At 44.1% G+C, this 22,955-nt stretch overlaps 2 protein-coding genes across 3 annotated transcripts in view; one reads left to right on the top strand and one right to left on the bottom strand.

Moving 5' to 3' along the window:
- Window positions 1-7,033: 7,033 nt before the first annotated feature.
- LOC118367304 (prostaglandin reductase 3-like) lies at window positions 7,034-11,663 on the bottom strand. Its single transcript, XM_035750628.2, has 2 exons — window positions 11,107-11,663; window positions 7,034-8,424 (listed from the first exon to the last, which is right to left on the bottom strand). Exons 1-2 carry the CDS (start codon window positions 11,388-11,390, stop codon window positions 7,497-7,499), a joined length of 1,212 nt encoding a protein of 403 aa, XP_035606521.1. The 5' UTR covers window positions 11,391-11,663; the 3' UTR covers window positions 7,034-7,496.
- LOC118367303 (teashirt homolog 1-like) overlaps window positions 10,768-22,955 on the top strand; it is a 42,306-nt gene continuing 30,118 nt past the window's right edge. The window contains exons 1-2 of one of the 2 annotated variants that reach the window (XM_035750627.2): window positions 10,768-10,951; window positions 12,711-13,287. In XM_035750627.2, the coding sequence (XP_035606520.1) occupies window positions 13,248-13,287 (40 nt within the window). In that variant the 5' untranslated portion in view covers window positions 10,768-10,951; window positions 12,711-13,247. Of the gene's footprint in view, window positions 10,952-11,865; window positions 12,558-12,710; window positions 13,288-22,955 lie in introns of those variants that run through there. The other variant, XM_035750626.2, reaches the window with a different exon arrangement.

Genomic DNA, 22,955 nt, shown 5'->3' with positions numbered 1-22,955 from the left:
GAGAGTAATGCCTGTTACATGCCATCAGGTTCAAAATAAACATTTCATCCTTTTCCCCCTTGTTTCGCCTGTTGTGTTTTTCTCCATTTTAATTCCTTTTATTTGTTTGTTTGTTTGTCGACCTTGCCATGTCAGGTGACCTTCCTGCATCCACAACCGACAAAAAAGAAAACCCTGACGTTTCTGTTGGTCCTTGAGAAAAAAAAAGAGGAAACAAATGCCCTCAGATACATTTACTCAGAAATAAGTGTGCCTTGAACGCCCGTGCCTGTCCAGGTCCCCAGCCACCATTGCCAAAGAAGTGTCAGCGGTGTCGTGACAACTTCAGCAACTGCAGTGTGAGATGTGACCCCTGGCCGGAGAGGGGGGGGCTTTGTCCCCCCAACCACCCTGGATTCTGACAGATGTCATATACCTCCTCCATAGGCGCCTTCTGTTTCCTGCTCACCTTTCTCCATCCTGCAGCGTTAGGTCTCCTGTCGTTGCCGCGTCAAAGCCTCTCCCAGCACTCACACACACACACACACACACACACACACACACACACACACACACACACACACACACACACACACACACACACACACACACACACACACACACACACACACACACACACACACACACACACACACGCGTCCCTGCTCAGGTGCTGCAGACACTTAGAGCTACACAAATTAGAGATGGGACGGAAAAAACAATAATGATGAATTCATTTGCCTTGGGTTACAATGACGAGGAAGTCCTTGGGAAGGGGAGGAAAGGCGGGCCTTCGCTGCAGTGCGAGTTCAATTGTTTGCTGTAATAGAGTCCATATTTGTGTCTCTTTTGTCTCACGCTCTGTGTGAATCTCTCTAGAGGCAAGGCTGGCGCGCCATGCTCGCTCAAATCTGTTATTCAAAACCTCTGCGAGATGATTATGCTCTCATAGTATTAATCGAAGGATTCCTTTCTGAGGGAGATTGTCTGGTATTTAAGCATACCTCTGGTTCTACCAAGTGTTTGCTCTGATATTGCTCAACATCCATGACAGTGACAACACTCCTTGACAGTCTTGAAGAACTCCCACCGAATGAGATTCTGTCGTGTTACATTGTGTTACGCTATTGCCTGAGTACGTCAATGGCCCACTACATGAATAGCAGACACGACAAACCGTAACGCCTAATGGGATTAGATTTCCATAAGCATTTTGCTTGGCCGCCCCGTAGGTGATTGTGTATCACTGAGCCAAATACACTGTTGGATGGAACATGCACTCTAAATCTGATCATAGGCGGAGATGTTGTTCACTTCTCACACCAGAACGACACACTGCTGGTGTAAACAGAGGGACTCTGGGAGTAATCCATCAATCAAAGTGACGGCACGGTGGAGTGATGGATATTGTAATCTCCGTGTTATATACAGGTGCAAGGGATGGATGGGTGACGATTAATGGACGAGACTGTTTCCGCTCACATCTTTGTCCACACAGCTTGGCTCCGGGTACGGCGAAGAAGACGAAGAAGAACGACAAAAAAAAAAAAGAAGAACCAGAACAATAACAAGAAGAAGACAGCCTACAGAGTACTTTTTGTATTGGCTGTAGCTGTGCTGTGCTGTGCATGCTACTTTCTTTAATACCTCATATGAGAAAGTTGAGACAACATGTGAGTCCCGAGGTGATCTAGATGTTAGCACAACGATGTCTTCTCTCTGCTGGGATCTACAACAAGTAGTCATTTCTTGACAACCCTCAGCATCCCTGCCTCACCTCATTTTCACGCAACCTGTTTGTTTCTCACAGTCTGTCGTTGCTATCACCTCCATAATTATCCCTTTGTTTTTACTTCACTTCAAACTTCTTTCACCACGATTTACCACAAAACACCACCCTCTTCAGGCAAAGTCTTAAGGTCCAATTTCCAGTAGTTGAATTAAACCAAACACTTCCAGATCAATTCTGTCCCCCTCCCATTGGTTCCGCATGTGTTTTCAAAGGATCAGGGAGGCAATATCTGAAGGACTTCTGAGCTAGCGTATGATGCTAGCAGCTTTAGCTTTACCTGCAGTAGCTACCATGCTTGTTGGTCCCAGTTTTTGTCATAAAACCGGGTGGTTGTCCACGTGTCCTTTAAATCAACATCTCTTTCCTTCCTCTCGCCGTGCCTTCACTCTCCGACATACCGTAGCTACAGTTAAACGGTTTCACTTCGCTAATTGGCCGATGTCAACGCTGACACGATGGTAAACAAACTGAAACAAAACGCAAGCTCATTAGACTGATCAGAGGAGAGGGAGAAAAAGAGACTATTTTCTGCTTTGAACGTTCTTCTTTTCTAAATGTAGCTAGCCTATCTTGTTCATTGAGTAGGGGAGAGACAGAACTACTTCTTTACCCTCATCTTTGATGGGACCCGACAGAAGGGGTTCCATTGCATTTTTTTGTTATATACAGGCAAGGCAGTACTTATCTTGTGCTTTCCAGTCCACCTCTTCACCATTGACATTGAACATGTAGTTATCATCCAGGAGTTTGAGGATTTGTTTTTCATGACACCAAACACTTTAGCACGAAATCTCTCTTCTTCTCTGTCCTTCTCGCTATCTCACGTTTATCTCGCTCTCTCTCTCTTTCTCACTACCTCTCTCCCTGTCGGAGCTTGTCCCCCATTGGCCATCTGTCATACCATGTTTATGGTCCCTTTTGCTTTTGTGTCCTGACGGCCACTGTCACTGGGAGGTTCCCATTACCGATGCGACCTGATGAACGATGTCACCCAGATGCCTCGCTGCTGACACCCCGGCGTCCTTGGCTGCAGTGACGTTTGGCGGGTAAAGAATGGGGACAGGGGGACCTGGTGTTTGGGCTAACTGAGGACCTGTCCGTCATTCGCATGGGGTGGGATGGACTGGGTGTTTCGACCTTTACGTCTGCAGTGGAGAGACACCGACCAATGAAACTGGGATGCTGTCGTCCGGCACGGTGTGCTGATAATATCATCCATCCACTGTATGAATACTTACTGCCCTTGACTTTCGCCTGCACACGTGACATCCGACTCAATGATCGTAGGCTGGCCTTTCCTGACTGTACAGGTTGCACTGAGTTGTTACGTGGCTCAGGTTTGCTACTTTGTATATTGCCACCAACATCAGATACATTTGGATACATTTTGTTTTCTCTACCACTCATATCGTATGACCAATATGTATTTGACTGGTTTGTGGTATTGAAATGCAATCTGAAAGCGTATTTAATAGACATATAGTACGTTTACAGGCACCTGGATGTTTTTCATTCATTGGAATAAAGACATTGATTTGGAACATATAAAATAACATGCGGGTTGAATTAATACATTAATTTATAGTATAATAGTAAAGGAACATTCGGCCTGTACAAAAATAGAACCGCATTCAATCAGTCAGGCCTCCCTTTCGGCACCATCCCCTCCTCTCTCTCGGCACCATCCCCTCCTCTCTCTCGGCACCATCCCCTCCTCTCTCTCGGCTCCATCCCCTCCTCTCTCTCGGCACCATCCCCTCCTCTCTCTCTGCACCATTCTCTCCTCTCTCTCGGCTCCATCCCTTCCTCTCTCTCGGCACCATCCCCTCCTCTCTCTCGGCACCATCCCCTCTCTTGGCACCATCCCCTCCTCTCTCTCGGCACCATCCCCTCCTCTCTCTCGGCTCTCTTTTTCTCTCCAACTCTGTGAATGTCTTCACTGGGCAGTGGAGCCGCTGATGAGTTCTTAAGCAGATCACACTGATAATTGTACTTCCGTCAGCTGTGCGAAAGCTGTCCGTGGAGGGAGGGTGACTGCCAGCGCACTGAAGAGCTACTTGTGTCGTCGCCGTGTCTCCCTGTTACCCCCCACTGTAAAACCCCAATCACCAGGGATGCTTACTGTCTTCAGCCTCAAATTACTCAATCAGGAGGACACATTTATGGATGACACCTTTATTACAATTAATCAGGGGAACTTGATTAAGAAAGGAATTCCTCCTTCTCAGTGAGACTTGAGTGGCCCGGCTGCATATTCTAATTTATGTCCCACTGAGTCCTTGTGACCCTGACAGACCGACAGATTGCCAGCAGTACTGATACATGCACACCCACACACTGAAACCCTACACTCTTCGAAAACAAGGTGCTATCTAGAACCTAAAAGGTTTCTTTGGCTGTCCCAATAGAACCCTTTGAAGAACCCTTTTTGGTTCCAGGTAGAACCCTGTTGGTTCCAGGTAGAACCCTATTGGGCTCCATGTAAAACCCCTTTTCCCAGAGGGTTCTTCATGGAACCCAAAAGAGTTCTACCTGGAACCAAAAAAGGGTTCCCCTATTTTCTAAAAGTGAACCATAAAAAAAAACATAAAAAAATGCAAAATAATGACATTAGTATGGAAAACGTTCGCAAGAGAAACCTTGTGTTCATATTTCTATGCAATACAAAATGAGCAAAAGTAACATATTATAATATATTTTGTTAAATAAAACCACCAGGTAAAAAGTATTGGAAAGTCACCTGTTTTTACATTAACTTACAGTGTGTGCATTGACTAATGCAGTGATGGTGATTGAGGGGTCTGAGTGACTCTTTGTGACTGAAAGTGGACCTGAGCCATGACAGACTTAGCCACTAAGGCACCAGCTTATACCAGACCACACCGAATGATGTCTATGTTAGGTGTTCTAGTATGGGAACAGGGACGGCAGAGTCTAAAGTAACACGGTTGAATGAATACCCAGCTGATCAAATTGATTTGATATATTACAACACTGGCATTTCACTAAACTGTTGACAGTATTTTCCATGTATTCTTATAATCAACAATTATATGGTTCAATTGAATTGAAAGCAAAACTGTAAAAAGGTCACAGATCCCATTTTGGGCGTGTATGCACAAAGCACAGACCTCTGGCAAACCAAGTATCACACCTATTCATGACATGCACTTTTGGACATTTATTTTGGAATTGAACTTTTCTCATATAAATTGTTGTGGTTGTTTCATGTTTGCCATATTATAACCTTTTCAATTTTATGTTTAGAGTTTCAGGGCTATACTCAGGTTAAAGACGGATGCAATATACTGGATCTCAAAACCCCTAACGATAGTCTAAGCAATAAAACAAATGAAACAATAACTAATATTTTCAAACTACCGTTGAGAAACGCAAAACTTTTCCAAAACATGTTTGTCACTCCACCAACATTTGTCATGTACCTCAGAAGGTGACTACAACAGGTATGTGTCTATATGATTTGTTAAGAGCCTGCTAACAGCTACAAGCCAATTAAATCAAATGTGTTGTTTTCTCCAGGTTGTCTTGTGCTTGAATTGGACTGTGAATGTGCACTAATCATGGCTGCTACAGGTGGGCCCCGGAGGACCAGAGTGAGGCCTCGGCTGGTAATTGAAGACAGATACACATTGACAGTCCGTACGTCTAGCTAGAGTATGCACGCTACTGTACTCGAGCAAGGTAAATTCAAGTGAACATTCATTTGTGTCACCTCTCTCACCTTTCTGTGACTAGCGTGTGAGAGTGTGCTCTTGCATTGGAATGAGTGAGTGAACAATCCGTTTTATGAGCGGTAAGTGCATCTGCCTTTAACAATAGCTTTCGGGTTGCTCACCTTCATCCATGCTGTACAGTGACGCTGTTATCAAACACTTACAAGGATGGGCGCAGAGATGGATCACTTCATTTCTATATTTCACACAGGAGTAGAAATCAAAGAGGACCTCAAATGTTTTAAAAATACCAAAGATAGTAAGAACCAATCTACAGAAATGCACTGCATGCATTACACAGACCACTATTCTATTGGAAGGTTCAAATGGCTTCAGGCTGGTGGGTATGTTTCTGATTTCCTGAGCTGCCTGCCTGGTGAAGGTAGCAGCTTTGCATGCTGGGGTCACACCTGTAACGTGTTTCACACTGAGATCTTTTTCGAGTGGCCACCTGGAGGAGGATATTGCATGTCCACAGTGCATGAGCACACAGGCGTCCCTCCCAGGTGGAAACAGGTGTTTGTTTGATACATAACGTATTGCCTTAGAAGGGTTTTTTGATGACCTTTTCTCACTTCTAAAAAAAAAAAAAAGAATAAAAAAAAAGGCCACAGTAACACCCACCTTACGTTGTAAATAGATTTAGTATGTAAGATAAGGCATTTCTCCATGACAATTGTATCCCACCTGGTAACTCATCTACCCTCACCTCTAATGTGAGGGTAGATAACATGATACTTAGCTTAAAAGGGTTCTATATTTAAATTAGGGAAAAAAAGTGTATTGGCTTAAGAGAATCCAAAATGTCAAGTGGAACCTTATCCTCACGGTAACAAGAAACAAGAAAAACGTAGGCCTACCTCAGAAGGCATTCCACAATACATTCAATATAAGTGGGTTCTGCTTGTTGTGGGACAAACCAATGGTATTTTCAACCCCAAGTTCTGGTTAGCTGGACTAATTTTTTTATTATGTGCAGCTTGGGGCATGTGAATGGAAAGATGTTTCTGTCAGCCACAAACATGCTATAAAATACCAAGCACACCTGATGCTGCATTCAGTTCTGACAAGTATATATACAGACTTTACTACAACAAAACACGTTTCATTTTTTAATCAAGAATGTAAGATAATTTATTCTAGATATTTGAATGTTAATTACACATCATACATTGCAAATACTTCTCAAAATGTGCTATTTTAAAACCTACTGTACAGCTACAATACATTGTATTTCTGTTGATTTAAGTTAATGTATTAATTATATGAATGTGTAATCTGTTGTGTGTGTGTGTGTGTGTATGCGTGAGGGACTAAATGGGTCAATTGCTCTGGGCATGCTGAGGCATATATTCCAAAATATGACAGAGGTTTAAACTGGTAACACTAAATGTGATCATTATGCACTATTGTCCTCAGATGCTTTGTTTCCTGTTAAACAGAGGGACAAGTTCAGCTATATCAGCTGGTACATTGTCTGAAGTGCAGTAATCATGCATAAGCTGTAGACAGTCAATGCAGCCACTGGTCTAGTTACTGTAAATACAAATTTTAATAGGATTACATTTTAGTTAGCTCTAGTCTTGAGCACAGAGCAATTAAACAAGTGTCTGTGTGTGTGTGTGTGTGATAGCATACGAATGAGGGAGGCATTTGATCTAGAGGGGTACAGTATTCTTTTCTTGAGATAACCTTCTGTTACACCAGCAATCTTCACTCTACAAGTATGATCCCCGTTCATTCGGACTTTGGCTTTGCTTTATTCAATACAATCATCAAAACATAAAGGAACCGTCTCGAACAGAACATTTTAGTAATATCAAAATAGATTCAGGTGAAATAAACTGTTCAAAAAATATATTCAACTCAAGAGTACTGTAGATTGTCACAGTTTGGGTAATTTGCCTTCAACATATGTACTTGCATAGTTCATTTCATTATACATACATTTGATTTGTTTGAGGATTCCAGTGCATTCACATCAAGGCAAATCACAGTTTGCTGTCCAGTGAGGGTGGAGTCACCTCAACCACCACCTTTCCAACATTTTTCCCAGCATACATGTAGTCCACAGCCCTAAAGACGGACTCTAGCCCCACAAAACGGCCCTCGGGGGCCATGTCCCCACAGTCCACTTCACACACCAGCTTCCCTTTAGCAAACATCTGCATCATGCTTCCCATCGCCTCCTTGTAGTCAGACAGGAAGTGAGGTAGGAAGAACCCCCTCACACTGGCTGACTTCTGGAGCAGCTTCACGGGCAGAGTCCCTCCTTTAACAGTTGGGACCCCTGATGCCGTTTGGTACCCTGAGATGAACCCGATCACGATCAGCCTGCCCTTATTGGCCAGATTGTTGACCGCCATGTCAAAGATTCTGCCGCCTATGGACTCGTAGACTACGTCCAGGCCTTGTGGGTACTCTTTGCGCAGCGTGGCGCTCAGGTCCTCGGACGTGTAGTTGATGGGCCTGTCGCAGCCAATGGTCTTTAAGAAGCCAGCCTTCTCATTGGAGGAGCAGGTGCCCACAACATGGCAGCCGGCCTGTTTGGCAAACTGCACGGCGAACTGGCCCGTGCCACCGGCAGCGGCCGTCACCAGCACTGTCTCGCCCTTCACCAGGTCGCCAAGCCGCTTCATGGCGATATAAGCCGTGGCACCGCTTAACAGCAGGGTGAGGAACTCTGGCTTCACCGCGGGTACGGGTACGGTCTTGATCATGGGTATCACCGTGTACTCTGCAAAGGCCCCATCAGCAAAGTAGGCCACGGTGTCGCCAACGGTGTAGCGGGCGCTGGCACTCAGGCCGAGTCCGACCACCTCGCCAATGCCCTCGAACCCGGCGTCAAACGGTGGCTTCACCGTAGGGTCGTAGCGGCCTGCTGAGTAGTTGATGTCCGAGGCGTTGATTCCAACAAATCTGCATGGAATGGAACAGAGAACAAAATACAAGTGAATGATTAACAATTGTTACCTAGCATTCAAATCAATTAATGTTGGTACAAGATTTTGATGATAGCATGATAATAGTTAGTTATAATAAAATAAAGAGGTGCACTTCAGAATGCCTACAGTAATGTCTGCGAAGGTCAAGATTTCACTTCTATTCCCTAGAAAACCTCTGCGACGCCGTTCGGGAAGGAAACATTGGTTTGTTTTGGCAATGATTCCATTTGTCTTGAAAAAAAACACCCACCCGAAACACATTGCATGATGTCATGAGTCATTGTCTTGAGAGACACACAAGAACAAACTGCACTTTTAAATCTTGTATATTTCTTTACCTCGACATGAAAAAATTACTGTTTTCATCTCAGTTGATGACATGGAGAAAAAGAAAATCCTTGTGTGAAACAAATGTATAAATAAATCATTTTCTATCCTCCAGAAGAACCCTTGTTGCGACTCATCATTGTGCACGTCACATTTGCATTTTTAGCACTTAAAATGTACCAGCCCGGTTTAGTTACAAATAAATGGCTCCAATTAAATATAGGAAAACATTTAGTTTCACTATACTTCCCAAATCACTTTTTCTTTGCAGCCCTTCTGAATTTTTTCTTCATACCAGTAAATATTTTAACCTGAATCTCTCATAATGGACCAACAGAACTGAAACACCATGCATTATAGAAGAGCCAGTTCAAACTGGGATCTCTAGTCAGGATTGGGCCTGATATTCTTAAAGATGCTGGATTTAAAAAAAAATGTGAACATTTGAATGCACAATCATCTCGGCCTCTGAAACATATCAATTGCATATCTCAATTTAATCTCAACATGTGTCACATTCGGGTTAATAACGCGTAAAAGAAAAGAAAAAACAAACATTTTCCTGATACACATTGCATTGTGAACCAAAGCATTGCAGAGGCCAACAAGTGGCCCAGCCATGTCCTGTCCGTAGACATGCCACACAACTACAATAACGTTCTAAAAACCTTTATCTACACCAATACATCATCTGATATTGCATTTCACTATCACTAATGGTTCGTCTTTTGTGTAATTACCTTAGCAGTGGCGCCGACCCACTCAATTTTCTAAACAAAGCTCGTTTCACCTGTGGTTTGCAGCTGTGTGATTTTTTATATTATAGCCCACGCTATCTAATTCCTAAAGTCCAGCCTAATTCATGGGTAAATCACAGTTCAAAAGGTCAAGGGTCATCAATAGCCTATGGAAATGATCATAGGCAATAGGCTATATGTGCAATTAAATGACCGTGGACTACAGTGTTGCGCAACCGTCTTCCCACCCCAGATAATTTAACCAAGCAGACTTTATACAAGGCCTAAATGCGACATCACAGACATATCTGCTAATTCCGAGCTCTGCATTGAGACCATAGAATTGGCCTTTCTGGTGTAGTTATTAACAAATAAATAATAACACAGATCAAGAAATATGCCTTGATAACTAGGCCCTTTAACTTGTTTTTTTTTCTTCAGTTGAAGGTGCCTGTGAAGCCTAGTTGTTAGCTAATAGCTAAATGTTGTAATTGTCCAGGCCAACTTATATGATGAGGATTCATTACAGACAACACACAAAGAAAACACGCAAAAAAAATAAAGAAGTATAAGGGCATAGGCCTACATTAAATTATAGAACAATACGTGATACCATACTTTTCAATCTATTTCAATCTACAATTCAAGGTTTCGGGTGGGGGAGAATAACCTACTACTGCATCAACAGTTATTTCCTTTTCCCAAGATCAGAGATATGCTACCTCTCCATGGCAAATTGTATTTCTAATTCATAATTCCACATTTTCAAGTTATAAATGCGATATATTTTTTTAATTCCCGAAATTACGCATACACAATTAAGCACACAAAACAAATCCCGTGAAAAAGGTTTAGGCTACATATGACAATTTCTGTAAATGTTCAAAGCTATTTCATCTTTAGATAATGCTATGCTATGTCCTTGGTCTCTAAACCATAATGCAAGACCCTCCATTTCACTGATCAATTGCGCTCTAATAGGCTACACCAGCATTGGCCCGCATTTGAATATCTCCTCGACTTGTATTGTAGTAAATAACCGGTTAGATTAAGTAGCCTACATTGCTGCTCTGTTACTGTACCCCGAATGTAATCAACATTTGTAAATATCTGGCTTTGAACCGGACAGACACAGAGTCTTATGCATTGGTTTTATGCAGCGGAAAATGATGATCCTGCCGCAGCCCCAATGCCATGCAAAGCTGTTTCTCCATCTCCTCATCTATTCGTGAGTCTTTACACCCCCCCACCACCCATGACTTTCTGTTTGCAGGTTCGTGACGTAAGGAGACGGGACAGAGCGAGATGCCGAGATGGATTGATAGACAAATGTAGGGGCGGAACTTGGAAATATTCCTCACCTATTTTGCTCGCTCCTGAAATGGTCGCGAGTGGGCTACTATAATCGATGGGGATGGATAATCGATTCTAACCGAGGTAAGAGACCCTTTCACAACTTGAAAACAGTACCAAATAGTTTATCAAAGATATTGGCTCCAAAATGTGCCCCATGTTGGAATGGTCTATACATAGGCTATAGGCTACGCATACGCGGAAAATGGGAACCTATCCAATTTCTAACCAAAACTTACCGATTTCTGACAAGCAAGTCCCCGTCGCCAGGTGTCGGGACTGGAACAGTTTGTAAGGCAACGGCGTCTCTGAAATTCTGGCTGAGCTTCGTTACGACCAGCTTTTTCATGGAGCTCGGTATCGAAGAACCTTTAAAATCCATGAAGTGCGTGGAGTATGATAAATCTACAATGAAGCGGCGCGATATAAAATTAACTCTGGAAAGTGCATCGGTTCCTCTGCACACCCCGCCGATTATCGAAAACACCCTCTTACCGTTTCTCAACAAGAAAGAGGTGGACATTGCACCAGGGAGGGACTATGTGACAAAGTTCACGGGCACTGGCTGTGCGTTGATATCAATATGTTTATCGTTAGCCTATGCTAGGCTTTCTTCACGTAGCAGGGTAGGCCAAGTCGATGCAATGCGATTATAACAATATTAGCCGCGCGTTTTTTTTGTTGTTGTCGCATAAAATCGACACGCAATAACTTGCTTTTGCAATGTTTGCTTTGATGATCACTAGGCTACAGCACGGCGCAACCTTGTAGCGGCAGCCAAACTCCTACTGTAGCGGCGTGTCTCCTTTTGAGTCCCTCCCCTTCCGGGACATGACACACTTCCTCGTAAGGTGAAACATATCAATCGTCGTCTCAAACATATCCTCAACGATTGTACACAAAAAGCCAAAGAGTTGCCAACACAGCCAGTGCCGACCACCACCATTCAGGTATTAACAAGCACCGTTAGTAGGCTATTACCTGCAGAAATATAGTTTCTCCCCAAGCATGCGTAAATGTTGGCGCTCTCGCACTAGGAAACTTCATCCCGAATGTTTACAACAAATAAGTCCACAACATTGCCATGTTGGGTTTGACACAGGATCGCACATGTCAGGCAAAATAAAGTTAGTGTGAGTTTGTCACATGAGGATGATGATGACTCATGATTAGCCTAGTTATAGTACTATAGCCTAACCTAGGAATAGCTTTGTAATAATTGACTAATTGCCATAATAACATTATGCAGGAAGTTTATGGACCAATATTTCAAAGCAACAATTTGATATTTAGCCTACTGGTGCAAGCTTTCCTTTGTCAGTCATTTCAATTTGAAGCGGAGGAAAAAACAAGACAATTAAAAAGATTGACAGGTGGGCTCTACTGTCAGGGTGACGCTTGTAGCGCGAGGGGAGGAGTGAAAATGAAGCAGGAAAAGCCACTCGATGCGTCTGTCTATCAGTTGAGACTGTCTGAAACGCGTCGAGATTCCCTGCGTTTCATTTTTTTCCGGAGGAGCAGACGAGACCTCGGTTCACTCCCCTGGAGTTTACAGAAGGAACATTCTCTCCGGCGAGGGTGGATGCCTGCATCTTGTTTGTTTCTCTTTAGTCGCAGGCTCCCCACCACATCAACCACCTGCATATTCCTTGATCGGCGGCTGATAATAGTCATTTTAACGACTAGAAATGTAAGTAGAAGCCCTACCACCCCGACTCAAGCTAGAGAGGGGAGAAAAGTATCCGCTGACGGCGAGGCTTTGGTCGGAATAGGTGGCGTGGTGACGGACTGACATTAACCATCTAATGCCTGTCTATTTTCTCTCAATTCTGTTTTGTTTCAGATCTGAGCTTGAAGAAGCGCAGCCTTCCCACGGAAATACATTGTGTTCGCTCACACCGGACTTATTCGTTTACCATCAGAGTTGATTTATTTTGGAGTGAAGACGATACAAAGTAGCCACAACACCGCCATATAGCCCCATATGGCAGCAGGGGAGTGACTGAAACTTGGCTTCGATGTCTGCCCCTTTTTTTCTGACACACAGAGATGAGGGAAGATGGTATTTGATAGACATGTTATGAGCTGGCGAAATTCGTGCGTCGTTTTGATATCACAGAAACCCTTTTTTTCCCCGTTTGTCCTTTATCTCCTGTCATTTGTTTCTATTCCTAGGCCTTAAGGACATATTTAGTTACATTGTGGCCGTTTCAGGTTGTCTGGCATAAGCCCACAATTACAAAAGAAACAAACCATTCTAATAGAAAAAAACTGTTTACGGTTATTTCCCGAAAAAAAAGCGACGGGATGGTTTTTCTCCACTGACAGACTTATTGTTTTGATCCCTGCATGAAAAGTACCGTGGACCGTGACGGTCACTATGCCGAGGAGAAAGCAGCAAGAGCCCAGGCGATCAGCAGGTAAGCACCAGCGCACACAAAAGTTCATTTTCACCGTCTCTTACTAAATGGAGATACAATGTCGGATTTTTTTTCCCTCATTTTAATTCACTAAATGTTTTATTTTTTCCATTTTCCATTTCTCGTGTTATACATACGCAATAGCCTAAAAATAAGTTTGACTTTCAACACATCTTCATTTGTTGACAATTATTGTTTTCTATTTTGCCATATGATTTCTGTCAACGATAGGCCTGATGTGTTATTAACTTGCCAGAAAAGTCGACTACTTGGGGAGCTAGATAAATGAAACGTTAGAGATAGAGTTTCCATTTGGGGTTCATTGCAGTGTTAAAGAGCGAGTAATAATGAATAATTGACTTCCGAAGAGAGGGACAAAAAAACTGTCCCAGAGCCGGTTTTGTTTCTTTTCGGTTTTATTTGAGGATTGCCGTCATTGATTTGATGCGTGATTGATCGCCTGTCATGTGGCAGCCTTTGATCTATTCATCCCTGATAAACATCAATATATCTCTCCATGGAGACAGGCATGCTCCTTACCGGATTTAGCCACTCAAAGGACAACCCTAACCCTGTTGTCTAAAAAAATAAAAAAGACAAAAAAAGTCATTAAAAGGAGGGGAATCCTTCTTTCTTTAATATTTTCTAGAGAAAATACTAGAGGGAAGAATGAAAGAGGGAGGAGGTAGAAGTGTTTTGAGGATCACAGAAAGGGCTAAATCCTAATTAATTCGGGCACCTGAACCAGCCTACCACCAGTTGCCCCCTAGGTCTCAGTTAAAGACCCAGAGATTTGCACTTCTTATCCAAATACACACCTTCTCCTCTCTTCCTACAGAGCACTTTACCAATGCAGCCCATGTCTACCATCCACAGGACCGTAGTGTTTACTATCTGACAACCACTGATAAACCACATGTCGAGGTGGAGGTCTAGTGGTTTGGATTTTTGACTCTTCTCTTTTTCAAGCCGACTTTAAAACAAATGTAAATGAGTGACAGGGATTTCTACCTCTGTGCTAATGAGGCGCAGCCTTTGAAGTTAGGCATTAACAAGTGGAGTGAACAAAAGACAGTCATGGAATTTTAAAGAGATTCTGAAATATGAGGTGTAAAGCGGACCGAACAGGAGGGCCAGGCAGCGAAGACTTTGAACTCGGCAGGTTTATCATTTTAAATAGGCGCCAAGCGATGGGGAGTCAGTGTGGATTGACTGTGAATAGTATTCAACTAGTACTTCTCTCTACAGCTCATACGCTTCTGACGCACAGTGTTGAATAGCCGTCTTATGCTTTATACTCACTGTTTGAGTCGCATCTGATTCGTCTCTTGTGTTGTATCACATCAACAAACAAACACAAAAAGCTGGGTATCAGGCTATAGGATGGTTCCCGAACAGATCTTTACATGAAAACATGCCATCACCTTGACCCCTCCACATGGTCTTATCGATCCGCTTGACTGTCATTGACCGGCTTATACATCATGGCCTTTAATGGCCAATCACAACTTGGCAGACGGGAGTGTTACCATTCTGTCATGATCGTGACAGTTTTTTTGGAAGTAACAGCACCCTCCAACCCTCCCCTTTAACACAAATACAGACACACACTCAGCTAAAGCATGATGGTCCAGTGTTTCAATGCTAGCTAGTAGCTACTGAACCATGCCTGGTACTCTGAATCCTACGAGGAAATAGAGAGGGAGAGTCAAGGGGGAAATCGCCATGGTAATGCCATGGTAATAGAGGTTTAGAGAATGTGTACTCGAGCGACCATCGGGAAAAGAGGTTGTTGTGAGTTATATTTTCACTGAGAGGGTAAACCAGGTTCAACCAAAACAAATGTGGAACCCCAGGGGTACAGGACTGGAGCTTTAGAGGAGAATGGAACGGAGCACCACAAGGAGACATGTCTGGACAAATTTTATACAGACAATATATAGTATTGGGCACCCTTTTCACTCGTTTTAGGGAGGTAGAATAGAGCGACATTTATTATAGGGCCTTTTTACTTTCTGTGTGTGTGTATGTCTTTTGTGTGTGTGTGTGAACGTTTTAACGGTTATAATGGGACCATAACCATACAAAAGGCCTTTCCCATATATACAGTATACGTAGTGTCATGGGAAAGCCATGGTATCTACTCCTCTTCTTTCAGATATCCCGTCATTTACGGTTAAGACGAGCTACGGTTCATCTCCTGCAGTGTATTTAAGGCAGTTGGTAAGAGTGTGTGTGTGTGTGTGTGTGTGTTACACAGCACTGTGTGTTGCTTCATTTCAGGCCTCATTTTGTCCCTGAATATCAGTTTCAGTCGAGGGTGATGAGGACAGGAGCGACGTAAAAAACAAAAACAAAAGAAAAGAGAAGAGAAGAGCGACGTTGTCTTTCATTAAATTGTGGGCTGTGTGTCTCAGCCAGTCAGAGCTAGTAGTCTGGGGAGAAAAAAAAAACATCTATTTCCCAGGGATAGAGGCTTCTTCATTATCCGAGAGAAAAGGTAAGGTTGCTTCTCTGGGCTTCATTAGAGAAAGCCCCTAATTATCTGTAAACCTGATGGATTTGTGACGGGCCCTGACGATTAATGCTGACAAATTCAGTAAGGTGTCAAGTCCACAGCTGCCTTGATGTAATCAAGTTGATATTATACAGTCCCCGTAGCCCCTAGTGCAGTGTCAACTCAATTTGCTCGTGCAGGTGACAAATGGACTTTGCAACCTGACTAATCATGTCGGAGGAGACGATGCCTCTTAATGACCTCCCTAATCCTCCGCCTTTAACGACATAATAAAAGTCCATACACATCGAACCACGATCAGCTGCGTCGTAACACTCCTGCATGTGCAATGTTTGTTTCCCTTTTATATATTATAATAACCGCAGTTGTCTTTCGTAATCGTTACTGTGCGTAAGAAGACAATTGTACACCTCAAAATAGCTACGTGTTTTTGTAAATGTTTTTAACGCGGGAGTTGTAGCTGCTTTTTCCAGAACATTATTTTTTTGGTGGGGGGGGTGGGCCTATTTCTTTTTCTCGCAACATTCTGGTCAGTGTAATATGAAATAATAATAATCTGATAATATGTTAATATGTTTATGCAACATAATTCTAGCATACAAAGTATAGCTTTTATTTGCTAGGCGTTTTCATTTGATGGTACATTTTGTAAACATTTTGAAGCAGCGCATTGAGGGAGACACACACACACACACACACCTTTTCACATCTTCACTTCTTAACCACATTGCTTAGTCTCAATGTGTGGAAAATGTATCTCTCCCTCTCTTGTGTTTTAGGGGGCATTCTAGAAACCTGGTATAAAAAAATCTCCCAGTGTATTTCTAGTGATTTAAGAAGCCCAGTGCCCTGGGATTAATGGTTTAGCATGCCCGGGGTAGCTAAGATTACACAGCGACCTTTGTGCTTTAACTAGACGATGCTGTTACATGATATTCTGCGCTCGAAAGAATCAGCAATGCCGAGATTTATGTGGCCCGCTCTTAGATCAACGGCCTGAGGAGGACCATCTTCCACAAGGTGTATTCCCCCCCCCCCCATTTTATTTCCCTGTAGTCGTCTGCCTAAAATATCTTGGGGAGTAATCTGAAAAATGATATTAGCACCGGTAGAAAATTCTAATCTGGAAGCCGGAGAACGTAAAGATTTGTTTTTGGAGGTGCGTGCAAATGTAGTGGGCAATTTAGTCAAGGTCAAGGGAATGTTAAGCGATAAATGTTTCACACGCTCTCTCTGACGTCGACGGAGACATCAACGCTTGTTGCCGTTAGAATTGTGTGTTTTTGTGGACATCTAACAATTCTAAGGAAATGTGAATATGACATTTGTGAGTGCAAAGATGGGCCTCTGGATAGGAACATGTGTGTGCTGTTTGTGTGTGTGTGTGTGTTTTGATGGAATAAATGCTGATACCAAGAGTAGTCGTTGTAGCACTCTAGTGTCTCCTTTCTGTTGGGCCCTGCGTCTCTAGTATGTGAGAGGGCAGTACATTGACACACTGTTTACCATATGAGTAACACAAGGACTCCAAGCTAACTAGGACACACAAGCGTCACACACGTATCACTAATGTACAGTGATATACAGTAGGGGGGGGGGGTCTGTGCTGTGTGTGTGTGTGTGTAAAAGTTCCCTGAGTGTGTGTTTAGCGGTCAGGCTCTCTTCTCTCTGTTTCATCAGAGGTTACTTTAATTGGAGCGCCTGTGTCGTTAGCAGGTGGCATCGATTTCTTTCGTCGATAGCCAGTTTTGCTCTTCTGCCACCCTCTGAGACTAATAGTTAAATTTGCATCTGGGATTTGAGCCAGTCAGTCGCCCAACCTCTACTGCCTTAGCTGGAGTTGTGTGTGTGTGTGTTTTAGTAGTGACACATATTCCAGATATAAGGCATGACAGTAGTAGACATTGGGAATATTTTTTTGTAAGTGTTTAAGCCGTACAACCATACATATACTTTTTATTCATTCAGGACTGTATGTGTGAAGCTAAGGATACATTTCATATCATGTTTAAGCTCATCTTGTCTTTCTCTATCTTTCTCATTCTTTCACTAAGCTGCCCTCAGGGCACGAAGCTACCATCAGAAGAGTGTCACCCTCTCTGCACTGTAGACACAAACACACACACACACACGCGCACGGTGGGAGGTCATAATGGGGGTGGCTTAGTATGATGGGAAATCATATCATTAAAGCAGCCAGATGTGCTTTGTTGCTCGGGAGAAAAATGTCTCTCGGAGTGGGGCAGAAAAGAAAACAACGCCAAACATATAGAAGGCAACCCTGTGGGATTGGATTCACGAGCCCTGTGGGATTGGATTCACGAGCCCTGTGGGATTGGATTCACGAGCCCTGTGGGATTGGATTCACGAGCCCTGTGGGATTGGATTCACTAGCCCTGTGGGATTGGATTCACTAGCCCTGTGGGATTGGATTCACGAGCCCTGTGGGATTGGATTCACTAGCCCTGTGGGATTGGATTCACGAGCCCTGTGGGATTGGATTCACTAGCCCTGTGGGATTGGATTCACGAGCCCTGTGGGATTGGATTCACGAGCCCTGTGGGATTGGATTCACGATCCCTGTGGGATTGGATTCACGATCCCTGTGGGATTGGATTCACGAGCCCTGTGGGATTGGATTCACTAGCCCTGTGGGATTGGATTCACGAGCCCTGTGGGATTGGATTCACGAGCCCTGTGGGATTGGATTCACGAGCCCTGTGGGATTGGATTCACGAGCCCTGTGGGATTGGATTCACGAGCCCTGTGGGATTGGATTCACGAGCCCTGTGGGATTGGATTCACTAGCCCTGTCCTCTCTGTTTGCTTTGTCACCGTTATTATAGTTTTTACTTTTTTTAAAAGTGGAAAAAAAAGTAAAAAAGTGAAGAAAAAAAATATTTTTTGAAGTGAAAGTATTTTAGTAATGTTATTTGTATGGAATTTGAATTAGATTGAGAACAAGAGTAAATGCAATACAATAACTGTGACATGTATTTAACTAAATGTGGGTTTGTTTGTCATTAATGTCCTGTTTTTTGTTTCGTATGTTATTCCGTAGATAGCATTTAATGCTGAGTAGGCTTATTGCTTGCCATATAGTAGTTGCAGAGGGTCTAGGTGGTTTAACAGCAAATTATTGTCAAATTGTTTGCACTTTATTTGGTTCATAATTTGAGTCCAGTAACAGGAACATGTTTTTTTCAAGATCTCCAAAATGTTGTTAAGTTAAAGTGTTCTATTTGCAGAGAGTTAGTTTGTCCTCTTGATCAGCGGTAGTGTTCATCCTCGAGAGGCTTGGCAGTGCTATGGGAAGCCTGTACCAGCCAAATTGAACATGTTTCTGCCATCAATAAAAGATGAGCAATTACAGAATATTTTGTCTAATAAGTATTTGAATTCCTCGGCACAGAAAAACATAGAGCTTACCCACTCATTACATCAGTTAGCAGGGGACGAGCACGGAGAACGAGAGGCAAGCGCTTTGATGCCAACAAACAAACAGACAAACGAGGTGGGCCTACTACAGGGGAGCCGAGCCCTACCCAGGGACACCCTCGCTCGCACTCATCGTCCTCCTTTCCCTCTCTCTCTCTGTTTTTCTCACGTCCATCTCATCTCTCCCCCTATCTTTGTTGCCCCTTCCCTCTTTCTAACATGTATCCCTCACACTCCCTCCTCTCTTACAATGAGAGGTCTTTGCACTAGTATCTTCTACTCTTTTCACAACATTGCAGAGATTAGGTCAAGCTCTCCGTAACCAGCGCTTAAGATAGCCATTTTGTTTCTTAAAAACTTTTTCAAGCAAAGCAAGTATGTCGATTGGCGGCAAAATGCAGGCGAGCGAAATAAAAGGGGGTGAGCGGGAGAAGGGGTAGCTACTAGCTAGGCAGGCAGCAACAGGGCTGGAGGGGGGCAGTTCCACAGGACGGGTATTAAAGCTGACAGAGGAACGGGGCGATGGACAAATTCTCCTGCAGCAGCTGTGACTGCCGCCATTATCCTGACAGGTGTCAATTAAGAATTACTGCCGGGTGGAGTGAGCCAGGGCGACTCCTCCTCTCTCACCCAGCTGTCGGCGTGTGAAAGAAATAACCCTTTACTCGTGTCACTTTGGTTAGCCCCCCTAGCAGTCGTCCCCCGAAAACAAGGGGCGCCGGCGAGCGTGCCAATCGATAAAGTGCTGTATTAGTAATTATTGCGCCCTTCGGGTCCGGGGAGTGCTGTGGTGTCCGATGGGTGTTGCTAGTCAGAGATAAGGACTTCCCATGATCCTCCTCTTCACCAGGCCTCGCTGAGGTAGTTGGGAGAGGGGTGTGTTGAGGGATGTGTGTCGGGCCGGGTGGACTCTATCCTGTGTGGAGTACCTGTGAGACCAAAGTCAGGCTGGCAAACCTTCCCCCTGGCAGAGAGAGCAAATCTCCTCGCCATCTATTTCACTGACCCACTCTCCCACTCTAACCCCTCTCTCTATTTCAGGACAGGCTAATCTCACGGTCGCACACATTGTAAAGTGGCTAGCTCTGTTCAGTGAGTGAGAAAATGAACACTTGTCATTGGCAGTCCTGAAGGCTTATTTCCTCCCTAAGTGTTGCTTTAACTCACATCTAACACACACACCCCTGCTCGTCACCAATCCATTTCACTATGGTCGGTGTGTGTGTGTGTGTGTGTGTGTGTGTGTGTGTGTGTGTGTGTGTGTGTATAGAACGTACAAGAAAGTCAAAGAAACAGATTTTCCCCAACTGTTGGCAGGGGTTTAGTTGAGTGTGAGTGCAGTTGGATGTTTGAAATACAGGGAGGGAGGAAGTCATTCTGAGGCCCATGCTGCTTCCACCTCATCATTACTGAGGAACAGCGTCCTCCCGAGCAGGGAACTGGGAAAGAGGGCGCTGCTGGGAGTTGTAGGAAATGATGTCATTGGCATGACTGGTATAATGCTGTTTTTACTGACTATGCTCAGCTCTTGTAGTAGGGGGTGCAGAGAAGTGTGTTGGTTTGTCATTTGGGATAGCTTCGCTGGAGGTGTGTGTGTGTGTGTGTGTGTGTGTGTGTGTGTGTGTGTGTGTGTGTGTGTGTGTGTGTGTGTGTGTGTGTGTGTGTGTGTGTGTGTGTGTGTGTGTGTGTGTGTGTGTGTGTGTGTGTGTGTGTGTGTGTGTGAGCACTATGACTGTAGGTGTGAGAATATCATTTTGTATTGTACCACATCTTCTACATTCTGAATGATTGTTTTTCCAAAGATAATATATTTGATGACACCACAGTCTCGTACGCGGTTGTTGAGAGAGTGAGTACGTATCACATCCATATTACAAGGTATTATCAAACCAGTTAAACACCTAGTATGGGATATAGAATATGAATATTCTGAAACCATTTATCAACAGCCTTCATGGAATAGACAATCTGTGACAGAAGTGAAGTAGCCGAGGAGAACTGAGAACTCTGGGAATATTCAGTTATGGAGATTTACATGCTCACGTGGGAGTAGTTTCTTTGGAAATTCCTCCCTAGAAATAATTTGCCACACAACATTTACTGGGAAAGAGACGATACTATCTGTGTTATTTTTCCATTCTGTTGTATTTGCATATCTCGTTGTTTTAAATAAGTGAAATGCTAGCTTTTTAGAGCCTTTTCCTACTCAGGCCTTTCCCCTTCTCTCTCTCTCTCCCCTCTTTTATCTCTCTCTGCTGTCTCTCTCTCTCTCTCTCTCTCTCTCTCTCTCTCCTCTCTCTCCCCTCTTTCTATCTCTCTCTCTCTCTCTCTCCTCTCTCCCCTCTCCCTCTTTCTATCTCTCCCTCAATGTCTCAGACTGGCCCCAGACTGCTCCAAGCTATTATCAAACATGCCTTTTTTTTTATTCCATCGTATTCCATATTCCATCCCCATGCAAATCGGATGTGCTCTCTCTTATCACTTTCTCCCCCCAAACGTTTGTGTGTAATCAAAGTAAACGGCAGAGCTAAAGGGGAAGCAGCGCTTCGCGCCGAGATGGACGGCGGGATTAAATATTAACCGGACGCGGGCTGACTTAAGGCAGTGTTTTACATAGCAGCTCCCGTGGCGGCGGTCCGCAATGCATTGATCCCGGCGCCTTTATGCGTTTGGCAGCCGCGGCACATTTTTTCCCCCACCATCATCTTTTCCAAAGGCTAGCCCTGGCGCGGTGGAGGGAAGGGGTGTGTGTGTGTGTGTGTGTGTGTGTTACCCCTACCCCTGCTCTTAAAGGAGTAGGTGAGATGGATGATAGCAATTTGAAATGTTGTTTGTGTGTGTGATCATGGAGATTGTTTTCTTATTACCACAGTATAACCACTGGGATGATTCATTGAGGCAAACACACAGCGTACCGAGGCTCAGGGAGCTGAGGTACCGGGAACCGCAGAAATAGAATTACTAGACGGGATGCCCAGGACTTTCAGCATCGCTGGGCCAATTATGTGAATTTAGGGTTCGGTTTAGCCTCCCATGATCAACCATAGAGTCCAACACTGTGGACTGTGTCGTTTAGCGACCTGCCCCCTTACGGTCGCTTATATACGCACTCTGAACTGTACGACTACCATACACTGGCCTTCTTGTTTAATTTTGTCCCCTATGTGTGTGTGTGTGTCTCTTTCTCTCGCTCTCTGTGTGTGTGCACGCGCCTGTGTGTGTGTGTGTGAAGGCCCTCTGGCATTTATAAATGCAGTGTCGGTCATGTGGTGGAGCGTTGCAGCCCTGTAGTCACTGGAGGAGGAGGTCAAACATGGCAAGGGGCTCATCACTCAGCCCTAATGATGCCTTGTTTTCCCGCCCCTCTCCCTGCTAGCACCCAGCCAGAGTGCACATCTGACGGGGTCGTTCGTGGGTCACGACCCCCAGGTGGCTGGCCCGGGCTCTCTCACTAGACGACTCTTGTTTTTGTTTGCTCTCTCTCTCTCTCTCTCTCTCTCTCTCTCTCTCTCTCTCTCTCTCTCTCTCTCTCTCTCTCTCTCTCTCTCTCTCTGTGTGTGTGCTTTAACTATCTCTTGTCTCTCTTCTCTCTCCCTCCCTCCCTCAGTCAAAGTAGCTGGTCCCCATAGCAACACATTGTGAACTCTCTTAATGTTGTAGTGGTTCAGTGGACCAATAATGTGTGGAATCTGTGTTGATGAATACCCTGTGT

The sequence above is a fragment of the Oncorhynchus keta genome, chromosome 34, assembly GCF_023373465.1.
Source record: "Oncorhynchus keta strain PuntledgeMale-10-30-2019 chromosome 34, Oket_V2, whole genome shotgun sequence".
Taxonomy (NCBI): Eukaryota; Metazoa; Chordata; class Actinopteri; order Salmoniformes; family Salmonidae; genus Oncorhynchus; species Oncorhynchus keta.
The sequence above is the reverse complement of the archived record's forward strand: the minus strand, read 5'-3'. Positions and strand labels throughout refer to the sequence as shown.

What these genes read in the sequence shown, in the direction of transcription:
- LOC118367304 (XM_035750628.2), bottom strand. Translation starts at nt 11,390, where the DNA reads ATGTCCACCTCTTTCTTGTTGAGAAACGGTAAGAGGGTGTTTTCGATA. An exon ending in GACTTGCTTGTCAGAAATCG is followed by an intron (nt 8,425 to 11,106) that starts GTAAGTTTTGGT and finishes CATTCCATGCAG; the next exon opens with ATTTGTTGGAATCAACGCCT.